Raw genomic sequence first — 27,981 nt, 5'->3', positions numbered from 1 at the left:
TTCCCCACAATTTGGAATGCCCAATTCTCAAAAATCCTTGTGGTGGCATAGTGACTCGCCACAATCCGGGTGTTGGAGGACAAATCTCAAACCCGCTTCGCTGTCTCCCGATTCCTCCATTGCCGACCGAACAGTGTTACAAATTCTTTTAACCTTAACTGATGCAGTGTGAAGCTTCTCATTTCTTAAACAACCATGTCTGAAGACGTATCCCGTGGTCGTGGAAAAGATGTTACTGTGTTTCAGAATGGTGAAATTATTGGCCTGAATCAAGCAAAGAAAAAAATGAGATTGCTGAAATCACGGGATTTGGGTTAAGAACTGTCCAACGCATTATTAAAACCTGAAAGGATAGTGATGAAAATCAGCTTCGCAGAAGAAATGTGGTCGGAAAAAAATCTTGAATGATCGTGATCGGAGATAACTAAAACGTCACATTGTAATAAATCGACAGTAGAACTCACGGCTGTTTAATAGTGAAAATAAGAGCATTTCCACACTCACAGTGTGATGAGAACTTACAGAATTGGGACTAAACAGCTGTGTGGCAACAAGAATGCCACTTGTTAGTGAGGCTTATTGGAAAAATCTACTTTAATTTGTCAGGGAGCATTAAGGTTGGACTGTGGAGCAATGGAAAAAGGTAATGTGGTCTGATGAGTCCAGATTTAACCTATTCCAAAGCAATGGGCGCATCAGGGTAAGGAGGGAAGCGCATGAAGCGATGTACCCTTCATGTATAGTGACCAATGTACAAGCCTCTGGAGGCAGTGTTATGATCTGGGGTTGCTTCAATTGGTCAGATAGACTCATCAATATTATGTGGCAATAAAATGAAGTCAGCTGACTACCAGAATGTACTGAATGACCAGGTTTTCCCATCAAAGGATTTATTTTCCCCCTGATGGCACAGGCATATTCCAGGATGACAATCCCAAGATTCATCAGCTCAAATTGTGAAAGAGTGGTTCAGGGAGATTGAGGAATCATTTTCACACATGAATTGGCCACCACAGAGTCCTGAACTTAACCCCATTGAAAGTCTTTAGGATGTAATGGAGAAGAATTTACACAGCGGATCGACACTCCAATGATCAATACAAGATCTCGGCCAAAAATGTATGCAACTCTGGATGAAAATAAACATTGTGACGTTGCATTAGGTTGTCGAAACAATGCCACGACGAATGCACGGCATAATAAAATCTAAAGGCGGTCCAACAAAATATTCGATTATGCAACTTTTTTTGGGCCAGCCAGTGTACTTAGTAATAGCTAAGTATATGTATTTGACATACATGTTACATGTAAACAGGTGTTGCTTATTTGCAACATTTTTGCTTGACTTCATGAAAAATAAACAGAACATAAAATAGCACATACCATTACTTAGAGGTGGTGATTATCTTTAAAACAAGCCCACACACAACGTAATCAGATTCATAGATCATTAGATTATCCACATGAAGCACAATGTGTACACAGCACATAATGTGCTATCTGGCTAAAAACACATTGGCTTTCCTGGATCAAATTACTTTATTGGAAACAATGTAGTACATTGTCCAGCACAATGGAATACTAAACCAATTGTATTAGGATTCAGATCGCAGAAACCAGAGGTGGAAGTCATCCAAATATGGGCAGAGAGGATCGTTCACTGTAATTACATCTGACCACCACTAGATGGAGTGAAGTACATGACACAGACTCAATGATGGCTTAAATGACAGTGGAAGTGAATGAGATGTAGTTACTCATGCCTGCATGCTTTTAGTGGTTGTTGTATTTGAATTTGTAATTGGTTCATATGTACAGTTGTTTTTTTTATTTTTTTTGGAGACGTTTTTGGACACTAGGATAAATAATTTTTGTGATGCTTTAACTTTTGATTGCTGTGTCGTATCAACACAAAATTGATACTCACGTACAGGTGGACATGATTGGGAACAAAAGTGCTACCTTTTTACACCCTAATATACACACACACACACATACATATATATATATATATATATCTCAATCAGAAAAATAAGAATAAAAGGTAATTTTGTCTGATTTTTCAGCAGTTTCTTAGGATGAGCGTCTTAGAATTTAATAATCTATATAATTTAAATATTTGAATTTTTCTTTACAATGATAAACACTTGACCCTCGTTTTGTTTTTCTAGAGATATTATCCTTTAACTTTGGGTACACCAATGAAAAAAGGAAATCTTTAAAAACTTAAGGATATTTTATATTGCAACAAGGGATTTGTATTTTTAATTGTGAATACAGCTGGCACATCTAAAGCACTCATGAACTTCTAAACATTACCTATGTTACATTTGGAATCAGAGCAATTTTGAGTTTTAACTGAGCCATCTAATGCCTGCAGTATTTATCATGCTGTAGAAGCTCAATCACTATGACATCACAATGTATAAAAATGGTATAGTCTCTTTAAACGATATGTAGTTAAAATGAGAATTGCCGTCCTGAAAACCAGTAATACAATTACATCTTTAATATTGCTTGATAGAATAATTATGTGGCGAGCTGACTACCTTATTAAACTATTAGATCTTTTGTAACAACAATCATATAACAATCATACTTTTAAATACTTTTATTTAAACATTTCTTAAAAAAAAAAGAAGCAAAGTTTGAACAGTGAAAAGGTTAAAATAACGACAATCCCACTGTTTGATTGGAGTCTTAAAACAGAATAGTATCTAAAGCACCGTTCTAAACAAGGGTTCTGACATCACTCTTCCAATTCCATACAGGCTCTATAAAAACCTGCCGTGTGGATTTTCAGATGAACGCAAAAGCCCATTGAACGGTCAATAATATTCACAGCTTTGTGTGAAAGCTACAACGTGTCCACAAATGCACAGTAAAAAGGTAAATCACTGAGCAGAATCTAAACAGGAGGTAAACATGTCTTTAAAATGAGAACAAGATATTTAACAACAGACTTGTCTAAAAACACATAACCAGTGTGTCTGAATTACAGAATACAACTATAATTTCCTTCAAAATAACTTGTATGAACATTGTTACATAAAAGTTTTAGTAGTTTTTCCAAACAAAAGTTGGCTTTCATCAAACTGATGTTATCATATTTAATATTGTACAAGTTGGGTGCATAAAGAGCAACCGGACATCTGGATAAAATGATTACGGCCTCAACATGGCTTCTTTAAATTCACCCTGAACAAAGCTGCAACATGGATTGGTGATTAAATCTTAAAAGTAACTAGAACGTAATGAGTCACGAAGTGTCGTAAACATTTATCTGAACAATTTCTGATAAAACAGCATTTGCTTGAAGAAATCAATGAATGATGAAAATAAAATAAAGAAACTATAGGGAGAAACCAATACTGCTGAGATGTTGCTGAAAGCTGCTACTGCAGAAATGTTATCACTATTAAAAAGTGAGCAGATTGTAGATTTTAAGACTCTCTTTGTCTTTATTAATTTAAGGAAATTCTAACAGGAAATGTTCACAATGAGTTTATGGCTCGACCAAATTCACAAAACCAAGAGAGGAAGCTCACATGCTTGTGTACAGTGGAGTGAAACGTCTATTAAAGCACAAAATAAAAATGTATGATGTGATTCTTGTTGATTGCTGGTTGTAGTAACCCCTAGAGGTTGTAATCTCTCAAAACATCTGCATTCCAAATCCCTATTAGAGGAAGTAAACAAAATAAAATAATTAGTGTTTCCTTCTCAATAGCACCAAAGGCATCATACAAAATCAATTAATAAATAAATGCTCAAATTAAGCAAATTAATTTTTTTTAAATAAGTGAGGTTATCAGTCAAGTGCCCTTACAGGATCATCTTCCATTATGGCTGTAGAGTCAAAAAAGTCTGGTCTGAGTTCGGCTCTCTCTCTCCGGTTCCTTGATGCTGGCTAAAAAGTGGAAAGGCCAGAAGAGCAAGAATTATATATCTTCAAATATCCAAATCTAACAGATGAACATATGTTGTATTATGACATGGTCATGATGGTTGCCAGAAACATAAAAAAAAACACCCTGAAGAACCTTCATAGCAGAGATCAGCACATCAGCAAAGTCTTACCAGATCTATCACCATGGTATCCTCAAATTCCTCGTTCATGTCCTCTAGCTGACCACGTGATGACATCATTACATCCTCAAAAATGGGCTCAGCATCATCTTCCATTAGACCTCGCCTGAATGAAATGATATCTCAAGATCAAAGGTCTGATAAATACAATCAATTACTTTTCTAACTTACTGATCAGGCATTATTCATTGACAATGGTCAGAATTCAATGGCAGCGTTTCCACCACCGGGACAAATGTGGGTGTGCTAATAGGGGCCAGGGCCAGTTGCATTCCCACTGTCACTTTTTTGGGCTTCATCATGCCTCCTCTGGGCTTTCTTGGAGTCAGCGGCTAAGTGCCTTTGGCCTGGTGATTACCCTTGGGTCAAAGAAGAACAACTGGGGATTGAGGCGGGGTCAATGTTAAAAGCAGAGTTTCGCTGAGTCAGGTCTTGCTTTCCACCAAGCAAAGACCAAAACAAGACAGCAAACAAACGGCAGCTTCAGTCTTCACTATGTTTATTACAAGGGCTAGCTAGTCTCCAGACTCAGCTTGAGCTTCCCTCTTGCTAGTGAAATGGGTGGGGTGTATGACGCTGACACCAGGGCAGTGTATTAAGGGCAGGATTTATGGTAAAGTTGTGGGACTATTTGCCCAATGGTGATAATGCAGATACATTTTGGCATCATGGCTCGAGATAAGAGGCAACTGGCTCCAGCTGACCAGTTGATAGCCCTGGCCTGATCGTGAGAACTCGGCTAATGTTCTCAAATCTCTTGGTACTGATGGGACTGCTTGAACTACCTCACTGAACAATCATTGGTGATTAACTATACAATGAAGTAGCATACTACTTAACATGCAACCTCTTGATGATTAACACATGAGTTTTCTGAGATGTCAGTGCGAGTACGTACACTTGCTGTCTCACTCCACCACTGCGTGATTTCATGTAGTTCATCCCTCCTCTCTCTTTTCTGTTCACCTCTTCCATCTTCTGCTGATCCAACCAGGACATCTGCATCTGAGGACTGATAGTGAGGGTACAAGACATGGCACATAGGAGCAGTTAGAAAATGTTTTCAGGAGGTGCAAAAATTATGTAAGAATAAACATTGGATCCTGACTATCTTCCTTTTGCTAATTAAATGACATACAAATTGTTTGTATTTTAATGTTTTAAAAAAAATCTGGGACTAAAAAATATATAGTGTTATGCAACAGTAAGTCTAATGGTCACTGGACCGTAGCCCCCAAAAATACTCAACAATAGTTTTTTTAAAGCTCTAATTCAATACTTGTGCAAGTAGTCTGGTTCGGAGCCTGGTTCTGATGAGTCTTGGTCTGGGATGTGTTCTGCTGCCTGTCTGGGGTTCTCTCTGAGGACCGTGGATGTGAGCTGTGGGGTGAGGAGGCCCCCTGGAGTCTGGAGAGTGTCATTGCGCATCACCCACGAGCTGTCAATGCTCTCCTCTGTCACATGAAGCAAAAACAACTGTTAAGGACCAATCAGATTCCTCTCAAAAGATTACAACTCTGTGAGGTGAGACTCGAGGAAATAAGATGCTATATTACAGCCAGTATGTTTACTGATGTGTTGTAAAAAGAACAATTCATTTGAATGCATTTGTTTTAATAAGATACAAATTGATTCTACCCTCTGGGCGTCTTTTTTGCTGTGGCTGTCGCCCTCTTTTGCTGCGGACTGTGCTGGCTTTGCTGCTCATGCTGCCGCCAGTGGTGACTGAGAGGCGGTCGTCATCTCCACCCGTCAGCAGGGAGTTCCTGTATGCAATGAGAGGCAGCCAGACGTCCTCTCTTCTTTCCATCATGTACTCTGTCATAAACTTCTCCAGGTAGGAATGACTGCAGCGGAAATAGATTGTACAGAGGGAATCAATCACACCATAACAAACTGACCTATACACTCACTAAACACTTTATTAGAAACACTAAGGTCCTAATAAAGTGCTTGACGTGGTCTTCTGCTGTTGTAGCCCATCTGCCTCAAGGTTCGAAATATTGTGCATTCTGAGATGCTATTCTGCGCACTACAATTGTACGGTGTGGTTATCAGAGTTGTCATAGCCTTTCTGTCAGCTCGAACCAGTCTGGTCATTCTCCGTTGACCTCTCTCATCAACAAGGCATTTCTGTCTGCAGAACTGCCACTCACTGGATGTTTTTTGTTTTTGGCACCATTCGGAGTAAACTCAAGAGACTGTTGTGTTTGAAAATCCCAGAAGATCAGCAATTACAGAAATATTCAAACCAGAATGTCTGGCACCAACAATCATGCCACAGTCAAAATAACCGAGATCATATATTTTTCCCATTTTGATGATTGATTTGAACATTACCTGAAGCTCCTGGCCCATATATGCATTATTTTATGCATTGCACACTGCTGCCACATGATTGGCTGATTAGATACTTGCATCAATATGTAGGTGTACCAAATAAAGTGCTAGATGAGTGTAAATGCATAAACAGACTACAAACAGTTTTAATTTCAACAATTTAGTAGATACTATTTGAAATAAAAAAAAATCCTGTACTTACACAGTCCTTTTGTCCTGCCGTAGAAGTTTGGAGGAGAACTCACAAAGAACCTCCAGGAAGGCCAGATTTGGCGGTGGGTACTCCGGTCCTTTTGGATTCGGGACCTTGAAGGCGAACTCTATTCCATCCCTGAGGTAGTTCCAAGATATTACACATTAGGTTTTAATCAAAAGTTCATGTTTTATGTGATTGCTTTTGTGTTTGTATTATGTCTGTTCTCACTGAAATAATGATTAATTGTTGTTTAATGTTATTGTTTTCTTGTAAGGTGTCCTTTAGTGTCATGTAGGGCGCCTATAAATCAAATAATAAAATGTATTTAAACCTAGATTATTGGTTCTTACATGTGCAAATATTTGCCAGAATGATGCAGGAGTGATGCTTGCTTTAGATCAGACTTACAATTCTTCAGATATAAAGTCTAAAGTAATGTTCAAGACTGCGGATCTGTGGGGCCCGGGTAGCTTACAGAGTATTGACTACCACCACTGGAGTTTCGAGTTCAAATCCAGGGCATGCCGAGTGACTCCAGCCAGGTCTCCGAAGCAACCAATTTGGCCCGGGGAGTTGCTAGGGAGGGTAGAGACTTATGGGGTAACCTCCTCGTGGTTGCTATAATGTGTGGTTCTCGCTCTTGGTGGGGCACATGGCGAGATGTGCATGGATGCCATGGAGAATAGCGTGGGCCTCTCCATGCACTACGTCTCCACGGTAACACACTCAACAAGCCACATGATAAGATGCGTGGATTGACGGTTTCAGACGCAGAGGCAACTGAGATTCGCCCTCCGCCACCCGGATTGAGTCACTATGCCACCACGAGAACTTACAGCGCATTTGGAATTGGGATTTCCAATTTGGTGAGAAAAAATAAAAAGACTGCAGATCTTCTTACTTGTGCAATGTGGCCACAGCCTCCCTGGTTTTGATCTGGTCCAGCCCAAATGTAAGTGCAAAGCGGCGAGCCAGCTCCTTAATGCCACTGACATGAGAAGATGTACGGTCCAGGCTGGGTCCCTGGTCCTGGATCAGCTCATTAAAGAGCTGCAAAAAGGGAAACATTTTAAAGTTGAGGAAGCAAGAAAGAAAGTGACTTGGAGCAAAAACTCTAAAATTAACAGCAAAAATAAATTCCTTACCTGCTGCAAGCTGAGGATAAGGGTCTTTGCACACTGGATCTTGTCCATCTGTCTGGTCTTACTCAAGGTTTCTTTGATGATGTCTCCATAGTCATTGTAATACTGAAAAATGAATAGCAGCCTCATGAATAACTTTTAAACCAGCACTGTACAGATTTGGGTGCTTTAAATTAATGGCATGGATTTTCTCGTACTTTCATGTATTGTTTGAAAATGTCAGCAGCGGATGGCATGTCCACTATATCATAGATGATGAGTTTGCAGAAGGCGGCCAACAGATTCCTTCTCTTATGAAGAGCCTCTATCTTATTGGCTTCATCCTCCTCTTCACCCTCTGAAAGAAACAGACACTGCATAAACCTTAGTTTGAATAGGTTTAAGAGCCATCATGTTGAATTGTTTGTTTTATTTCAGCATTGCATTTTAGAATTAGGATTTAGTATTTTGTCAACACCAGCATCAACAGTTTTGGTAACACTTTCTATGAAGCCCATATTAATAATGCATATTAAAGTGCATTATAAAGTGAAATGCAGATATCCATTTCACAAGTGAATTTGTCAATCAGTTGGAGATTTATTATGATGGCTTGTTTAAGGACACGTCAATGTACACTTGCGTCAGACATGCATGTGTAGCGTCTCGGGTGCGTTGCATCATAAACATAAATGTTTTAGGTCACTGTGTCAAGTTAAATATAGTTTAATACTTAGAACACATCTTGAGATCTCCTAGTTCAGATTTGCGCTCCATCAAGTGTTTTGAATGCAAGAACTTAAAGCATGTTTGCGTTGTTCTGCAGCTGAAGGTTGTTTTCTTCACTGTATAAACTGCGCGTTACCAAGCAGCTGAAGTTTCACTTACTGCCCTCTGGATTAAATAGGTGGTACTACAAGCTTGCATTTCTCAGGAACCTTCCTCATTACATTCTGGGGGCATTGCGATTAATTGCATTAATACAAATATATACACATCTACAGATAAAATGTGATGTTGGTCATGTTATAATGCATTATATTATAAGATACAACTATGAATAGGCAAATATTATAATCATGGTTACAATTATTTATGAGATGTTACAACATACTATAGGAGACTTTTCGAATGCATTAAAATGCATGTATATGATCTTCACTGAAAGTGTTACCACCTTATTATTTATAGAGCACATTTAAAAAAGGTTTAATTGTTCAGCCCAATTTAACAGTGTTTGAGTGTTTTTTGTCCCAAACAGGGGCTGATCAACAGAAACACTGAAATTGTAGGGTAGTAAAGGGTTTGTGACATTAGACCATAAAGAGCCAATAGATAGCTCAAACGTTTTCATATTTTTTGATTATGGGGTTTACTGATTTTTGTGAAATATTGTGATATACCCGAACATGCATGAATGTCATTTTTAAGAAATACTCAAATCAATTTTGCATTAATTCACTGCCTATCTCAGGATGGTTCAGCAAAAGGTTGAAGTGTGTGGGGACAGACACACACCCATGCTCTGATTTTCATCATCCTGGTCAATAAACACATGATCCAGGACAAAGTTGAGCAGCTCGTTTTGCAGAGTGCTGTCTGGATTGAAGACCAATGGCTGCAGAGCATCTCGACCACCTGTGATCAACTGGTGACTGAAGATCATCAGGAGGTCACACAGCAACATGAATGCCTGTGGAGATACAACAGAGAAACACCTGCTTCTAAAACCAATAAAATGACTTGTGGAAACATGAGGTAAGGTTTGAAATCTTTGCATTTGAAATGTAAGATACAAAAATAGCCACAGCATCATTATATGAATGCACTTAATGACATGTTTGTTTGTGAGTTTGTGAGTTATATTGATAAAGTCCTATTCACACCAAGAACTATCTATAACTGTATTAGCATCCACGCCAACAGACAATTATGTTACGTTTATTCTAAGCGCACTCTGCCTTTGTCACGGTCAAGAAAACTGATGTAGATGAACTGCTACTGTTCTACATTTCGCAAAGGAAACCAAAAGAGAAACAGACAGCTACAAATTCAAAGGAAACAAGACAATGTGGTCAACATTACTGCTGGATACCTGAGAAAATGTTATGCTACCAGCTTGATTTAGCTTTTTATTATCAATTTCGATAACACTGAAAAATAATGCAGAGGAAATATTGTCGGTTCTTGAGCAGAAGTTTTCATTTCATTTGTGTGTGTGTAATAAGTGGCGATCTGGTGTTGGAATGTGTTATTTTGAAGATGAGCGCATGTTGCGGCTGAGCCCCTTAAAGTTGGAAGGATTTTGATTGGATGTTAATGTTTTTATCGTTCACCTGTTGAAAACATATATAAATAAAAACATAAAAAAATAGCTGTTGTTATTGTTATTAGCTGTGATGTGGACTCCACTTTACTCTTGGAGTTAGATAGATTTTCTAACTCGCTGTGAATGGCTATTAAATGGATTCCATACATTATACAACTGATTTATTAGCAAGGCAACAAACAAACAAAAAATTATTTCCACCTCACCTGCTCTTTGACAGGAGTGTTCACATTAGACAGGCACTGTTGGCAAACTGCTAGGAAAGACTTCACCACTCTTCTTAATGCCACAAAATCATCCTGCCAAAGAAACACACAAAGGAATTTATGTCTTAGAATATCGCCAATTTTTAAAAGAATGCAAATAAACAGAACTTGTGAACGATGTTATATGATGAATTTATTTGCAGTAAAGTGTTTGTTGCACCTTTGCTGGATCTCCTTCAGTAATTTTCACCAGTTGCCACAGGATGGAGTAATGAGAGCACTGCAGAGCCTGGACAGCAATCTGAACACAACAAAGGAAAATGTATGCATTATTTGGGTAGTGTGTTGTGATAAAAAGAGCCGTTGCATAATATGTAATAACTTTGTTATTTTTATATATTGCCAGGTTTCTATGTTACCCATGTTTGTGAATTTTTATATTTAATTTAGGGCTCCTGTGTGTCACTGCGTGTCATTAACACTGTGTGTATGAATCCATGACAAATAACACTGGCCATTACACAAACGTTAAATTCAAGTAAAACCGGAGAGCTTTGCATTCACTAAAATCCTTTTTTATATTTTCAAGGGAGATTGGTGCGAACCTCCGCAGACGGCACATGCATCACAGTGCTTCATAACCAGTTCCGAAGTGGTTAATCTTTTCACAATCTTCATGAACTGCACTCAGTGCAATCCCACGGTGCGGCTCAGTTAGACGGTAGTTGTTTAATTGAATGAGACACTAAAATGTGCCATTCATTCCCTTATTTGGACAGTAAAATATGATTTGAATTTAAAGTGCACAATATTCAGACGATTATTTAATAATCATGACAGGCCTACTCACACCACTTTATTTAAATTTAAAAAAGTAAGAAACTTATGGTCTAAATATCTAAAGATCCAAACGTTGGGGGCCTGGGTAGCTCAGCGAGTAAAGACGCAGACTACCACCCCTGGAGTCACGAGTTTGAATCCAGGACGTGCTGAGTGACTCAAGCCATGTCTTTTAAGCAACCAAATATGCCCGGTTGCTAGGGAGGGTAGAGTCACATGGGGTAACCTACTCATGGTCAGTATAATGTGGTTCCACATGCACTATGTCTCCGCTGTAATGTGCTCAACAAGCCACGTGATAAGATAAGCGGATTCACAGTTTCAGACGTGGAGGCAATTGAGATTCGTCCTCCGCCACCCAGATTGAGGCAAGTTACTACGCCACCACGAGGACTTAGAGTGCATTGGGTATAGGGCATTCCAAATTGGGGAGAAAAGGGAGAGGAGAAAAAAGAAGAAAAAACAAAAAGATCCTAACATTTACCTGCTCTGGCATGGAGCCTTGTTCAATCCCCATCTTCAATAATCGATAGCAGTTTTTGAAAAGGTCCCACTTTGTAAGGTCATGTGCACTGCAAAGCATGCAAAACAAACCTGAGGTACAGCACACACACACACACACACACACACTGTAGACAGACACAAACTCTGCATTACCAGTAGAAAGACAAAAGTGTTGCTTTCTTACTTATGGAAAGCAGTGAGCTTCTTTAACGTTGAAAGAACATTGTAAATATCATCGTCATCTGCTTCATCACCCTTGAAGAAAAGACAGACACTTTTCAACACAACTGTTTCAAATGCCTATAAGCTATTCCCCCAGTTTTCACAAATGAGAGGAAAAGCTCTGAAATCAAGTTTTTTTTCACCTCCTGTAGCAGGTCTTCCACAGAGTGACCGAATTTGTCTGTGAGCTCATCGATGAGCTGGCTGCGAGCAATGTCTACACGATTCATGATGGTGTACTCCTCGCTGCATAAGATGCTGTAGGTCTTGCTGCACGCCTCGAGTACCTCCGATTCTGTTTGCTTCTCCACCACCACCCGGATCTGCTTCAGCAGGGCATCCAGATGCTAAATATTGCCAGGAAAGAGGTAGGAATAAGGTTTGGGAGAAAACGGAGTTAGAGAGAGAGCGAAAGACAAGAAAAAGATATCAACACTTCACCGAATTAGAACTTAGAATGTCTACATTCTAAGTTACATTACAGTGCAAGTCATAGGCATTTATTGATAGAGATCTTCAAAGTTGCAGATTCAGTTGGGGTGTGTAATGACAGACCTTTTCCATTCGCCCTGAACTGTAGACCTCAAGATCAAAGTACTGAGGGATCTGCAGGAGGTTCGCAACCTTTTCAGCATCAGCCTGGTACTGAAATTAGAAGCCGGAGGAATATAAAGCATGTTTTCATACATTACCTCTACTCTCATTGCTAAAGTTAGACTATGCTTCTTTTACCTTTGACAGTAGCATTGGAAGAGCAACAATCAAGTGCTCAGTTAGTCTGTTCTTATCATCGATCTGCGTTTTCTTCTCTTTGGCAGTGAGGACCTGAAAGAAACAGGAAAAACAGCATGAAGCCATTAAACTATAATATTTCTTTGGTGATGGCCAATTCCACAACTCAACTCATACCCTCTTTCCTGTTCCTCTGCCCACAGGAGGATGAGCTTCAGCTGCCTGTTTGATGGTGCAGACCATGAGCTCGATCAGTGCACTCTCATGTCTGTCTCCAAGCACTAAAACAAAACCCACAGCCATAAAGTACTCATGAGAAACTAAGGAAAGAGCTACAAGGTAAATGCATCTAGAAAGATCTTGAACTGAGAACTAAAAAGTGAAGCACTGTGGGGTGCTGTACCCTCTTCCCCCTGCCCAGGGTCCTCCAGGAGGAGCTCTACCATGCAATCCCAGTCTTTCAGCAGATCCTGTGAGCTTTCCCAAAGACTGTCTACCAGGTATGCTGCATGTTCGTGGAGCTAAAACACACAGGAAGACTCAAGATGGTTATAAAAAATACATTAAACATTTTTTTAAAATGTAAATACAGTAAATGTTTGATGAATAAAGGGTGTAAAAAAAATTTCCAACCTCACTCTCCAGGAAGAAAAGCACCAGCATCCTGATCAGATTTCCATTGGGGCTGTTTCTGCCTCGTCTCTTTGCCAAAGCCTCTTCAGCCTGAGGATCATGCCTGCTGAACAACCTGCAGCCAGACAACACAAAACAACATGGAATCATAGGAATCACATTGCTGTGTTTACATTATGTTAAAGCAGCAAAACACACAGCTGTTCATTCATCTCACTTCCTGTGGAGGAACTCTCCAGCTGCCACGGCAACAGGACGATGAGCCGAATAGACTAGATGGTAGACATTTTCACAGTCTTCGTTAGATAGCGCATCCTCACTATCACTATAGGCGGAGACGAGAAAGATTAAGAGAAGTTAGAAAGACAGGAGGGATGAGGTCAGATATAAATGACATAGAGAGCAAGAAAAGTAGAGATGTAAACAGAAATACTTACTGCAGAATCAAAGTTACAAGCCGTATGGCCTCTACAGCTACATCATACTCTTTATCCAGCGTCATAGACACAATACGGTCCTGATAGACAGAAAGTTACATCATAACATTACAGAAACTATGTAAAGCACTAACATTGTAATAAAATACAATTCTGGTTTGTAGCGTTTATGCTACCTTAAAACGATTGGTGAAGAGCTCAAGCTTGGGGAAAAGCTCTCTGTTGGTGTAGAGGGTCTGAAGAGCTTTTAAACATTTGAGTCGAACCTCACCTTGCTGAAAAGGATACAATTATATTTATTAAATTGTACATTACAATTGCATTTTATTACCATTGTCTGTTGTGCAACAAAGAGTTCATAAGACTTCAATTATTATGACAAATGGAAATATAATACACACTAAGAGAGGGAAGGAAATATTCTCACTCTGTCATGCAGCGTCCAGCCCACATACTTCAAGTAACTGTCATTGAGAAAGGCATCACTGTATAACTTCATCCAAACTCCAATCTCTTCTATGCAAATAGCTCTGATCTCTGCTATAGCGTCCCTGAAAGCAAGCGAGGGAACATAACATGAAATTTAGTCCTCTTCTAAAAGTTATTGTGACTTAAAATGTTGTGTTATTTGTATTAATTCCACTCGCCTGTAACGATGAACAAAAATACCCTTGAAGATCGAGTTCATCATGTTCTCAATCTCATCTTGGTTTTCTTGAAGCTAGGAACCAGATTAAACAAGAAAGGAAACATTAAAAATATGACTGACAATGGACAGATGACAAACACAAAACTTTTCTGGGGAAAAAAGTAACCGCCCAACCTCCTTCCTCTTCACAAGCAGCAGTTCCAGCTTCTCATTGGCTCTTTTCCCTGCAACCTTATTCCGCTCCGCCTCGTACTGCCTCTGAGTGTTATCCTGGTTAATGCTCAGGTTTAGAGCGACATTCACCAGCGCCGTCATCAGCTTCATGGCTGCAGCAGAAAGACACAAGACAATTTTTCAGTTAAATTAAATTCAATATGGATAGTGCTTACAATACATATTGTTCAAAGCAGCTTTACAGAAAATCCAAAAAAAGTGCCTTAACCCCCCCATTGTAAGTGCCTGTCCATTGAGCTTAACTTGTATTGAACCCAGAATATTCCTTTAACATCAAAAGTGACTGACCTGCTAGCGTGCTGGTGTGTCTAAAGGCTCGGACCTGTGAGTCTGAGAGCCCAGTAAGTAAAGAGATGACCGTGTCCATCATGTACTCATCATAGATAATGCTGTACTGACACTGACGGATCAGAACCATGATGAACTCGCAGAAGTTATATCTGAATTTCTTCCACTGTGGCCCTGTCATTGTTAGAGGGTAGTCACCGCTGTCCTGGATTTGATAATGAAAAGGTTTAGACAAATCTCAATAAAACTGCATTATTGACAAACCTAATAAAAACATCAACAACAAACCTCATCAAACTCCTCTGTCATTTTCCTTATAATTTCAGCATTCTGCATGTTCCTGAACATCTCGATCCTTACAGTACCTGTGAGTCACATGAATAAATATCAGACAAAAACATTTGTGAATCATACCTACACTGCCTTTCAAAAGTTTGGAGTCACTTGACTGAAATGTTTCTCATGATACATATATGATCACAATATAATTCCCATAGTTCCGTTTCTGTTATTCCATAGTTTTGATGACTTTATTATTATTCTAAAATGTGAATAATAGTAATAATATTAATAATAAAAAAGAACGAGTAAGGGACCCTAAACTTTAGACCTGTAGTGTACATATTTACAGTATCTACATTTACAGATAAAATCCAAGTTACCTTTACATCCAGAGCAGTGAATGAAGAAGTTAATAAGATCAAGGAGTGCCATGTCTCGGTCTTGCTTGTACGATTCAATCCAGTCATCAATGACACACTGGAAATAATCAAGAGGATGATCATAAAAATAAACATCACACATAAAATATGCCAAAAAAAATAATAATAATAATAATTAAAAAAAATACACTTATGTCTTTGTGTAGGGGGACATCCTTCATCTTACCTGCATGGCACTTTTGCCTTGTTTGACCACCTCAAACAGAGTGCCTGGTTCCATCCCCTCTCCATTCTGATATGCCACTCCATTCGGCTTCCTGCCCCCTTTATCAACTGGAGATCGCCGGGCCTTCTTACTGGCTGCCTGGTAAAAACCAACAATCACAGAGCACTGTGTCAAATACAATGCTTGACATCACGCACGTTAGGTTAACAGTAATACAAGCAAAAGATTTGATCAGCAGTGCTGGCCTTACCCCTTGTTTTCCAGGCCTGCCTCTCTTTTTCTTTCCTTTTCCTTCTCCAGAGTCATCTAGTTCACTGACGCTCATGCCAAGACTCACTGTGTCGCTCTGCCCATCATTTGAAGAGTCCCTGCACAGAGCAATGCAAATATTTATTAACACCTTTTAATATATATTAAAGGACCCAAAAAAGAAAATTGTCCAAATCAAACACACATAGTGTTATTTTTAATGTGGAACACAGAAAGGAGAACTTTGAAGGATATTTTCACAGCTCTTTTACATACAACAACAGTTAACTATGGCTGTTTAAGCTGTAAAGGGGCCAAAAACACTATATTTGGGTAAACTATTCCTTTAACATAGTGTGCTACTGCATAATGGTTACATAAATAATTTACAAAGCTTTACTTACTGTAATACAGGAAATTCTGAGTTGATCATTTTGGGTCTACTGAAAAAATGAGGGGACTTCTAGAAACGTATCACCCAGCAAATGCGCGAACGTGTTTGAAATGACAGTACAGGATCCCGATAACAACACTTCAGTTCAGGCCAAGAATGTTTCAGACCACATAACCTGAGAATGGACAGTAAACAAATGCTTGATTAGGATGATATAGGAAGGGAAAGTAAAGTAAAACAGAAAAACAGCAGTTTAAATAAGCAAGCGATCTTTTAAGACAAATTTTGGAAACATCAAATGGACACTGAATTATGCCTTATTAAGTGTTTAAAAAAGAAAAGAGTGGGTTTAACAAAATAAATAACATAAAACACACACGGTCAAAACTTTTGAAAAACTTGAGTCTCATGATCTTAAAAACCTTTTGATCTGAATGCATATGATTAAATATTTTAAATTAGTTTTGTACACAAAAATATAATTGTGCCACCATATCAATTTATTACATTATTTAAAAAAAACTAAACTCAATTTATGTTATTATGACTTTATTATCATTTTAAAATGTGAAGAAAAATAAATTACAATAAAAAAATTAGTGTTTCAAAAACTTTGACCACTAGTGTGTGTGTATATATATATATATATATATATATATATATATATATATATGAATTAATACTGATATTGAAGTAAAAATATTAACATGACAAAGCCACTAGGGGCAGCGCAAGCCATGCTTTTTCAATGAAACCACACTCCAGGCATGAGATGATAAAAATATGCAACAGCAAACAATGCAATCATGATAACTACTTTTTAATTTATTACTACAAACCAAAATTTGTCTTAATCACTTGTGCATGATTAAAAAATACCAAATCACATTTAAAAAAGAAACACTGCCATTAGGGGGCAGCCCAAGCATAGTTTTTCCCTGTTGCTGTGGAAACAGCAAAAATGAAGGCAGACACAACAGATAAATCATTTATTTCAAGACAAAATGGGAAATAAGACCAGGCTATTTTTTTCACAGCTAGAAAACATGATCTATTAAAGAATGCAATTTAGACAGGGCAGTTTTTGTACATCTACACACATGATTTGATTTTAACTAACACAAGATGGCTCCCCACTGCCAGATGAGAGCTTCCAGTCCATTGTAGATGTTTCTGTGGATACTGAGGATTCAGATCACTTTGTTTCATGGTTTGAAGCTGTGAAAAGCCAGAGCTCTTGATGAAATACAAAAAGGTATGCATGATGGACTTCCCCACATCACTAGATACGGTCAAAGAGGGGATTTACAAGACAGAACTGCAGTCAGCTTGTATTCTGTGTGGACATATGTAAGAACCAAAACCCCTTACAATGCATCTGTAATGCTACCCTCCCCCATACAGATTTGTATATCTCAGTAAATATGGCCCAGGCTGAAACCCTGGAATTCTGTTGCAGAAAACGGCTTTGCATTTTTCGTAATCACACCAGAGATGGACAGTGTAGTGCAGATGTTCATTTTAACCAGGACTAGTCAAAGACACAAGACAAATAATGTTCATGCACACCAATACACTGTCTTCAAAAAAGTCAGACAATGCAGGAAAACAGTATTTACATGATGTGTGTGTATATATATATATATATATATATATATATATATATTTTTTTAACATGTGCTGCTTTTGATGTAAACACTTTTAAAGGTATGCACACAGAATTTACGCAAATTGGTTAAGCCAGTAAAAATGTCAGGTAAATGGTGTTTACATGCAATGCAAAATCAGTGAAATGAGCAAAAATTACATGTGCTAATTGTTTTTTCTTAAACAGTTTATGACCTTTGCTCGATAAAGGAAAGCACTAAGGCCTTAACATGACCCTACATGATGTCGGTTAAAGCCCGATTCAGATGCAATTAGTTTTATATGGGGATGTGGTGTACAGTAATAATTACCAGAGCTTCACGGTCATGTTAGTAATCTTTCTTGTCTTTTTCCTGACTACTTGCTCCTGCGTTGGTAAAAAAATACAGTGTGTTTTACCTACTATGAAATACACTGTAAAAATGAACACTAGTAATATTAATCTTGTGCAAATTGGCATGTTGGTAAAAAGCCTGTAAATCTGCACTTTCCAGCCCTTGCGCACTTTAAATATCGCTATTTCTCTAAATTTTCGACAAGTTCTTCGAGTCTCCAAAGGTAAGACACCAGAAAATGCCAAAGAGCTCTGCATGTTGCATTTGGACTGATGCATGTTTTTCTCAAGCAATTTTATGCTGTTGAGTGTTTATTTACCCATGTAAAAAATAAAGAAACAAGAGCATTTTCTTTTGGTTAGGAAAATTAGATTTTTTATGATCTGAGCAGAGTGAGTGTGGGAAATTGTGCCGAGAGCTGTGCTTTGGAACATATATTCGGTAGGGACAAATAAAATTACATATTGTGAAGGGTTTGTCCATATTTTTAATTCAAGAGTACAATATAGCATTACAGGCTTGTTAATGTCACCAGTTCTGTTGTATTTAGCCAGATATTCCAGATATCAATTACTTATTATAATCACAGATACAGTATATGATCATGTTTAATATTTCCTGTATAATTAATCAGCACAGTATACATTTTCTAATAGGTCAGTTATGATTGACAACTATGAATAAAATTAATGGAGAGGTCAAGAGTTAATGGTTCTCGCAGCAATGCCAAATTGAAAAGATGGCACTGCACAGAACAATCTCTACAAGCAACTCAATGAATCAGTGAATGTGCTAATGGGCCTGAAGCTCTGCATCGAACTAGTGAATGCAAGCAGCATAGATTCATTACAGTCTGGGGACACACTATTAGAAGGTTTGCAATGTATGATGACACTGAAATGAGGCTATTCTTGGCACTTGCCTGGAGAGATGCTTTTAAATCAGACCAATTATGCCCTTTTTTCTGCAGCCGATGATGCTAACTGGCTACTTTCCTGTTGTTCAATGAACATATTCCTGTCAAATCACCCCGGGCTGTAAGCAGAATCAGTAATGGGGTTAAATGTGAAGGAAAAAAAAACGCTCTGGTACTCTAACCACACAACCTCAGTTTGCTTTAATTGGGCATTTCAGCTAGCAATAGCTATCAACAGCCCAAAATGCCCATTCTAAATTGTTTGAATAATGCACAATTTTTTCAAATTCACCTAAAAATGCATCCTTCTGAACCTATGATGCTGCTTCTGATGTCTAACAGATGGTTTAGTTAAATAAAGAACTGCATCTCATTTCATAAAACCTGCATCTGTGGTTGTTATATAATCATATATAACATCATATATAAGTAGATTGCCTACTCTACATCACCTGAATAATTAACTTGATTATCTGGTTTAAGTCCCTCCAAAGAAAACAATGTGTTTAATAGCATATCTAGCTTACTATGCACATCAATGCCAATATGACATTGCACAGTTTTAAGCTACCTTCCCTGACTCTGATCCACACAGCTGAGAAATGTAGCTGGCATCCACCCAACAATCATCCTTTATGTTCCACTGAAGATTAAAGATATTTTAGTTTGAGTGAAACTCAGAGGATTTTTCTCAGTGGACGGTTGGGTGCAGATGTCCATCACATTTTAGATGCAATGCAACACATTTACATTTACTATTTTCAAACACTGATGCTGTGTGTTTATTTATTTTAATAATGTTTTGCACTTGTCTGTACTGGTTTTCGGAATGATGAAGTTACATTCTTTATTAGCACCATTATATCCCATTATACCATTAAAGTCCAGAAGATTGAGACCATACTGAAAATATTCAATTGTTAAAATCTAAATGTAAACATGGAAATTTAGAATGTTAAAAATGTTTAAACAAAGAAACAATATGACATAAAATGAATACAAAATATTTAGGCTAAGATTCTGTGCTTGCTAATCAAATAAGCAAGTTTGTTATGTTGACCACGTCAACTCGTTTGTACAAAAAGCCAGATTTCCTTGTTTCCATTAGCAGCTTTTACACTGTTGAGCCAGGGCTATCAACTGACAACAAAAAATGACCAAAAATGTCACATTTAGTTTAATTGCACCTTTAGGTTATCAATATATATCTTATATAGAGACTATTTTGTGTAAGCCTACTTATTTTAAGGCTTATTACAAAAACTTTCATTTAAAAATGTGCAATTAATTAGTTGATTTTCAATTAACCCATCAACAGTATTTTCTTATTTTCTCAGCAAAAAAAGACAACAACTGTTGTATAACCAGCAGGGATATTAAGATAACAGTGACAACAAGAAATATATAATGGACATTTTCCAAATGTCATTTTTGCACCATTGAAGTGCACTCGAAGTGTTGTTCCAAACAAAAGCAAGTTTATTTTTTCACAGTGGTCCTTTTTACAAAACCTTTAGTGAAGGATGCATTCAAACGGTAATGCCATGCTCTCTTTAGAGTGCCCACATCAAGAGATTTTTCCTTTGAAGTGAGTAGGGCATAGGGATGATCACTCATTGGAATTCATCCAATATATTCATCACAGAGCTCCTGATAAAAATGTATGAATGGTATCGGACAATCACGTGACAAGAAAATCTGTAATCGGTACTGGCTATAAAAATCCTGATCGGAGCATCTCTACAAATCATGCTAGGACAACATGGATCATCAGACTTTGCACAAACTGACTGATTTAGGAGCACAGATTATTTATCCTGGGTAATTCAGAGTGGATTAGTTAACCTATTACCTCTCTACATCTGTTCATCTCATAAAACACGCTCAATGAGGACAGTCAGCAGTCCCTAATGATCTGTGAAACACTCAAAATAGCTTCACAATTTCCCTGCATGAAAGTGAGAAAAGAAGCCCTCCTATCACTTTGTCTTTCAGATACTCAATCCCATCAATGATTTGAAATAAAGCTCAATGTTTTGTAGATCAAAATCTGTTTTAAGACATCAGCGTAATCAAGGTCTTTTCAAGCGAGTGGGACATAGTGTGACAGAGCATCAACGAGCTTAAAGATACATTTACCATTGTTCTACCATAGGTTAATGTCACAAAGCTAAAGACATCTTTAGCTTTGTGACATTAACCTATGGTAGAACAACGGTAAATATATCTTTAAGATCTTTGTGGTGGGGTGAGCAAGAGACAGACACAGTGGGCGTGGTGTCAAGCCTCAGAGAGGCATTTATTGGAAATAATAATAAAAGTAAAATGGGGAGAAAAAAAAAATTATAGGGGGAAAAGTGTTAGTAACAAAGGGGGAATCTGGCATCCTCGCAGTGAGACGGGGCTCTGTGAAGGGTGGGGTTAGTGTCTATGGAATGGCCCAGGCATGAGTCTGTCGGCCGCACACGCTCCCCTCCAAGGTCCACGGCGCGAGGGGCGACGCCATCCTGACTTCCCATGCCCATGGCCGAACCCTCCCAGCTCTTGTCCTGGGAGTGCGAGGATTCCAGTGTGTGTGCACACATGGAGATTTGAAGCCGGCTCCCAGAGAAAATGTGCGCTCTGCATTTTAATGACAGCGGTGATGAAGCATTATTCACATCTAATGTTTTCTAGGATTAAATGAAGGAATTGTGAAAAACTGAGTTTAAATGTATTTGGCCAAGTTTCTTGATTGTCTTGATTTCATAATGGTTGGAGCAGAGGTGGGGGACTCAAGTTACTTGACTTGAGTCTGACTCGAGTCGAAAATTTAAGGACTTGTGACTTGCTTGACTGAATGAAGAAAATTACTTGACTTTGACTTGAGAACCAGTGACTCGAGACTTGAATTAACCTGCATGACTCGACAGTGACTTGAATGTTTTTCATTATTATTTTCAATAACTTATAATAAACAGTAATGAAATGTGTTCACAAATAATATTGTGACATCAATTAATTCATATGCAAAAATGTAAGCCCGTCAGCACCACTGATGTGCATCTGCGCAGTTAACGCTGCACTCACAATGCGCCAAAATGACAGATGATTTTCCAGTTCCCAAAATAATCTCCTTTGGATATACAGATTTCGAATTGTGAATAAAAAATATGCAACGCAAATATATCCGATACAACCACCACAACCTCGAAATTCATCAGACATTTCAAAAACCACAAGAAAAGGCGAGTAAATCATTTGTTATTTTATTATCCAGTAAAATTAGTTCAAATGTTTGAGGGTTGTCAGAAAATTAAAATGATTCACAACTAATCTCATGATTTGTAGCGCAACAAGTTTGAAATTACCCGACATTGCCTCTAAATGTGTGTGTGCCTTTTCTAAACCTTCTCAAGAGTCAACAATATACCATAACCATTTGTTGGTAATATAAAAACATAACAGGCAGATTTGCAGTCACAACACTTTATTTAAAACATGACTAGTATAAAATATACAGAATGACTTGTGACGAAATCCAGGTGCTCTCATAGCGATTATGACTTTTGAAGACTTAAAATAAAGCCCTTGAATGCAATACTTTTGACTATTTTATATAAATGTCTCTCTGAAGGGAACTGACCGTCTTCAGATAAGTTTAGACGGCATTTTCTTTTAATCTTACCTCCGAATAATTCAGGGGTCGGGAACCCTTTTTACTTAGGAGCCAATTTAAACACTTTCGGTTGATGCATTTTTTTCCCCCGAAAGAGCCATACCACAAACGAATAATTTACCATTTTCAAAAACAAAATATTTCAGTAAAATAAAATGTTTATATTGCCCATATACTCAAAAACAAACAAATATGCAAGCATTAACAGGTAATATGTTGCAATATGGAATTGAGTAAACGCGTTTGTGTGGGTTTCCATAAAACTTCATTTTACAATTGTTCATGAAAAATTTCCCTTAACATATGGTGATATGTAAAAAATATTTAATGATAATCGCATTTAAAATATCGTGATCTGATTATATGGTGAATTTAATAAAACATTTTATGATTATTATAATAATCATCATAATAAATCAGCCCAAAAAATTCACTTGTTATGGAATGTGTTTTTATTGCATGCACTACTTTTCTTTTGTCTGTTCTTAAAAATATAATAAAGTGTGTTTCTTCAAGCGCATCGTTTTAACGAACAGAATTTCTTGTCATGTGTTACTCGAGACATCATACAGGTCATCCCCCTGTTGCGGGTAGATGAGCCAAATTATTCACAAATGAAATACATTTGGACGAGGAGCTCGTGAACTGGATTGAGCCTCGTAGCATTTTGCGGGTGCTATATGAATGTGCGTGTCTTGGAGAAGTACTTTCATTGCACTAGTGAACAGCGGAGCTCACTGCGCACACATATCAAATCAGACAGGCATCGGCAGCTTTTCTTTCATCTGTTCTTCAAAATATAAATCACATTTCATCAAACACGTATCTTTGTGTCTAATTTCTTGTAATATATCACTAAGAGAAGTCTTAGGTCGCCTTCCACAGTGGCTGGTACATCAGCAAAATACTCTGCATGAAAAATCTGCATTTGGCAGTTGTTCATTTCAAACCTTGTTCACTATATGACAAATTAGGAACAAAGGAAATCAAAACTGTCATTGACTTCAAGCTTTGCAATCGCACCCACAATTTCTGTTGGAAAATTATCTCTAGAAAGTTTTAAACATTCATGTGTTGGTGAAGGGTGAGACACCCGACGAGCCACTTGATTTTTTTAACAAAGAGCCACTTGTGGCTTGCCAGCTATAGGTTCCCAACCCCTGGTATAATGCCTTATACAACTGCATTATTTTTAACATGTGTAACCCTGATGGTGTTTTGTGTTTGTCTGATTCACATTATGCACTATATGTTTATTGGTCATTGCTCCAGGAAGGGCCACTATTGATTATCTTTGACAAGTGCCTTTCTGCAATTATCACAGTGATCAACAATACAATATACAATGAAAAGCAGATTTTTATAGTTCCAGAATGTTAGTGTTTCAAGTTTATATCATTTAATAAGTTAATTAACCGTAAAATATACAGGCATCAGAATTACATCCCATGAAGCCTAAAACATGGTTGGCATATTTTGTATTTTTACAGTGTGTATATTCAAGTAGGCTATGTAGTCCAATCTACTGCATCTCTGTCCTCTGTTAAGAAACATTTGGTGTAGGATTTATTTTGTTAACAAGCACATAATATAAACAGGAGGTAAAAACAGAAGAAACTTTAATAATCATACATACTTCTCATCGATACACTCCAAGACATGTGCAAACTAATCTTTCAGATAAAGACAGCTCGTACATGGATTCATTTAAAATTCATCATACCAGTTTAAAAGTACAAATTACGTCATTCTTTTTTATTTTTTTTAAAAAGCGAGTGGTGCTTGCCCCTATGCTAGCATGTTTTGCAGGGTTCGTAGTGGTTTTAAGCATGTTGCTATGCAGTTACAAGGGCATTACTATGTGGTTGCTTCCTGGCCCAAAATAAGCCAAGGCTGGATGAAAATAATGATTTTCCAATTAATCGCGTTTTTTATTTGACGATCTCAAAATCGATTAATAAAATCCCAAGATTGATCTTTAAAGTTTACTTCCGTTTTGGTTGTGAAAATTATTATCGGTTAAATATATAATAATTTAATTACATCGTATGGGCCCAGTTGTTTTTCTTCTTCTTCAAAATGTATATTTTCTGGGGCAGTCAATTTAATGCGTTCAATGTAATGCCGTTAATTATATGAAAAATAGCGTGCTAAAAAGATTTCTGGAATTAATTATGCCCCTGACTTCTACATAAATTCCATAGTAAGGAAAGTTCCTACCATCGGAGCAATTCAAGATTTATGTACCACCTTGATGCGGTAGGGGGCAGTCAGCAATCCAAAGATGAAGTGTTCTTGCTCAAAATAACTGTTTGACTGAGCACAACAGAATACAGGGATCTCGAGACAGGTTTTTCAAAGTTTCAAACTACGTTTAACTTGACTCAAAACACTTATGACTGGTGCTGAAAAACTAATATGATGTGACGCAACCAAAGTGAGATGCTCCAAATGTGTCCATCTGATGCATGAGTACATAGACCAACAATTTAAAATAGAGCAAAGTAGGCCAATAATAGGGTGTGGCAGGGCGGAGGGCGGGGCCAGGTCTTGATTCCGCACACCCAGCCCCTAATCAGGCTAATTAGCCCTTGAGTGGGATAAAGGCCGACATTATCAAATAAAATATTATTTATATTATCAAACTATATTATCGCTGCCTCCTTTCCATTAACCCCTATACATAGGGTTATTTTCAATTACATGGAAATAAAATAAACAATATTTTCACTTTTAAAGTCACTGAAGTCTAAAATGCTTTACTTGTCTGTTGCCACAATATGATGAAATAATTAGTAGGAATACTTAGTAGGCCTTTATATTTATAAATATTTTAATTATTCTAAATTACCTTTATTTGGAGGACTTTCTCAGCAAATATTGTTAACCTATGCGATTAATTAATCAGCACATCATGTGATTAATTACATTAAAATACTATTTGATTGACAGCCTTAATATTTTCATAATGGACCACGTTATAAGGTTCCCTGTATAATGTACTGCATTAGCTGATAGAAAATGTATTTCATATGTCTGCAAAATAGACATTATAACTGAAATATACATCAGAATCTAATCAAATTGAGAAATCTGTAGATACCCAGCCATAAAGGAGCCCATCACCAAATTTAAATGATATTCTGCTCTTTTTATCAAAATATATATGCTAAAACGGAGTCCATAAAAAGTAATAGCATCCTTCTTAACACATCTTGAGGTATAATTCATGTTTTTAGCACAAATTGTGTGGGATGCATTACATTCTGAAGTTTAATACTTTTTTTCAATACCCTAACACTAAGTATGAGCAATAGTAACATGCTTGCCTAAAGCACAATACTTGCAATACTTTAAAAACACCACTCACACAATGCTATTTTACAACTTCTCATCCACTTCAGTAATTAAAACTATTCATCTCACAGGTGAAGCACAATATATTTCTTATCTCTTGAAGCAACACTTTTTGATCTCAGCAACACAGCCAATAAAAGCCCTGGATAAGTGCATATAACCAACAGTGAGGGTGTTTCCATAGCAACAACGGCCTTCTGGAATACATGTCATGCATCTAAATTACTCGCCAAAAACACTGGCACTCAAGAGAGGTCATAATACTACAATTAAAAGTTGAAATATACAATAGTTCAAGGCATAAGGCTTTGCAAGCAGAATTTTCACTTGTAGTTGCATTTCTAAATGAAAATATTCATTTTTATTAGTCTTTTCATAATACCAGGCTTATTACACAACAGGAGGAATATGGTATTAATTAGCAGTTCCTGCAATGTTTGGTTACCACTTGACCTTTAGTGGAACACACACAGATAAATGAACACTAAATAATGCAAACAATATGATATCTTGGCCTGTAGAATGTAGTAAGGAGAGATTTTCTTCTCGTAAAAGTTCTCCAGAGAGACAGAGCCAACACCAACTGCAGTTGTCCTTAATATGGTATTTCTGCCATGCACTGAAGATTACACCACAAAGGTGAGGCATAAGGAAATCCACACATTTGGCTTGAAGCTTGCCAAGGAATTGGCTTACAAGCGATACAAGACATCCATCAGGACAGAAACAGAATTCAAAGAAACTAAAAATTACTAATTTTTTTCCTGAAAAGACCAAACTTTTACGAGCAAAACAGACATCACAATAGGAAACACGAATTAATCATGAAATTAACCACTTTACATTTTGCTGACTAAGTCTCCCTTGACTACTGCAAGATGTAAACATAGAATTACAAACCACAGCCTTCGTTTGATGTAATTAAATGCCATCAGGTCTTTGGCAACAGCACAAACAGAAACACTTACCAACAATAAGACTAATGCACTTCTATGTTAAATTCAATAATATATTGGATTATTGCTATAAACTAACCCTAGATTGATTGTACTTTTCAAGGCATTACTAAAGTTTGGGTTGTGTGATGTGCGAAAAAAAAAGTGCCCAAATCAATGTTGTGCTTCAAACAACATAGATCGACTCTCAAAACTTGACCACAATAGTCTTAGGTCAAAAATAGTTAGATGCCTGTACCTTTCTGGCTAACTTTAAAATTTTGCCATAGCGATGCACAGCTACCACTTTTTCTCTTCCGATCCGATATCGGAAATCTCAGTATCGGCCGATACCGATCCCAAGCCGATACCAGTGTTGTTGTTTTTTGCAACAGTTTAGAATATCTTTCAACTTGCATCTGTACTTTACAAGATTCAGATCTCTTTTATTTAGTTGTAAGACATCAGTCCACTTTTCATTCAATAAAAATAGCCGCGAGAGCATCACCAGCCTATGCGCGGGTTTGTGTCAACATAGCAGCACCATTCACTAATGCGCTGAACATACTATCTAACACAGCCTTTTGTGATTCACAGAGCTATCGCACATCTTCAAGTGGCTCTGAATAAAATGCACGAGTCATCTGAACTGCTTTAATGGTGTTTTTATGTCATATTTGGAGCTTTACAGTAACGAACATGACTAACACACAGTATCAGATTTGGGTCGGGCTCGTTGGAACGATATCTGATCCATCTAAATGCTTCAGTATCGGAGCCGA

The 27,981-nt window shown here is 37.5% G+C and overlaps 1 protein-coding gene across 2 annotated transcripts in view; it reads right to left on the bottom strand.

Moving 5' to 3' along the window:
- Positions 1-2,675: 2,675 nt before the first annotated feature.
- The window catches only part of LOC127641883 (cohesin subunit SA-1-like), a 29,526-nt gene continuing 4,220 nt past the window's right edge, over positions 2,676-27,981 (bottom strand). For both annotated transcript variants that reach the window (XM_052124700.1, XM_052124701.1), the window contains exons 2-34: positions 16,362-16,526; positions 15,959-16,076; positions 15,709-15,846; positions 15,483-15,579; positions 15,109-15,185; positions 14,821-15,025; positions 14,473-14,624; positions 14,297-14,370; positions 14,077-14,200; positions 13,826-13,924; positions 13,650-13,729; positions 13,430-13,537; positions 13,213-13,327; positions 12,983-13,100; positions 12,757-12,860; positions 12,580-12,672; positions 12,403-12,492; positions 11,991-12,194; positions 11,810-11,880; positions 11,606-11,693; positions 10,502-10,582; positions 10,282-10,374; positions 9,265-9,439; positions 7,965-8,104; positions 7,771-7,872; positions 7,527-7,675; positions 6,632-6,760; positions 5,728-5,936; positions 5,369-5,543; positions 4,988-5,101; positions 4,081-4,195; positions 3,830-3,910; positions 2,676-3,679 (exon numbers count right to left, since the gene is read on the bottom strand). In XM_052124700.1, coding sequence (XP_051980660.1) covers positions 3,656-3,679; positions 3,830-3,910; positions 4,081-4,195; positions 4,988-5,101; positions 5,369-5,543; positions 5,728-5,936; positions 6,632-6,760; positions 7,527-7,675; positions 7,771-7,872; positions 7,965-8,104; positions 9,265-9,439; positions 10,282-10,374; positions 10,502-10,582; positions 11,606-11,693; positions 11,810-11,880; positions 11,991-12,194; positions 12,403-12,492; positions 12,580-12,672; positions 12,757-12,860; positions 12,983-13,100; positions 13,213-13,327; positions 13,430-13,537; positions 13,650-13,729; positions 13,826-13,924; positions 14,077-14,200; positions 14,297-14,370; positions 14,473-14,624; positions 14,821-15,025; positions 15,109-15,185; positions 15,483-15,579; positions 15,709-15,846; positions 15,959-16,076; positions 16,362-16,390 — 3,771 coding nt within the window. In that variant the 5' untranslated portion in view covers positions 16,391-16,526 and the 3' untranslated portion in view covers positions 2,676-3,655. The remainder of the gene's footprint in view (positions 3,680-3,829; positions 3,911-4,080; positions 4,196-4,987; positions 5,102-5,368; positions 5,544-5,727; positions 5,937-6,631; positions 6,761-7,526; positions 7,676-7,770; positions 7,873-7,964; positions 8,105-9,264; positions 9,440-10,281; positions 10,375-10,501; positions 10,583-11,605; positions 11,694-11,809; positions 11,881-11,990; positions 12,195-12,402; positions 12,493-12,579; positions 12,673-12,756; positions 12,861-12,982; positions 13,101-13,212; positions 13,328-13,429; positions 13,538-13,649; positions 13,730-13,825; positions 13,925-14,076; positions 14,201-14,296; positions 14,371-14,472; positions 14,625-14,820; positions 15,026-15,108; positions 15,186-15,482; positions 15,580-15,708; positions 15,847-15,958; positions 16,077-16,361; positions 16,527-27,981) is intronic.

The sequence above is a fragment of the Xyrauchen texanus genome, unplaced genomic scaffold (genome assembly GCF_025860055.1).
Source record: "Xyrauchen texanus isolate HMW12.3.18 unplaced genomic scaffold, RBS_HiC_50CHRs HiC_scaffold_217, whole genome shotgun sequence".
In the NCBI taxonomy this organism is placed as follows: Eukaryota; Metazoa; Chordata; class Actinopteri; order Cypriniformes; family Catostomidae; genus Xyrauchen; species Xyrauchen texanus.
This window is presented reverse-complemented; position numbering and strand designations above follow the sequence as displayed.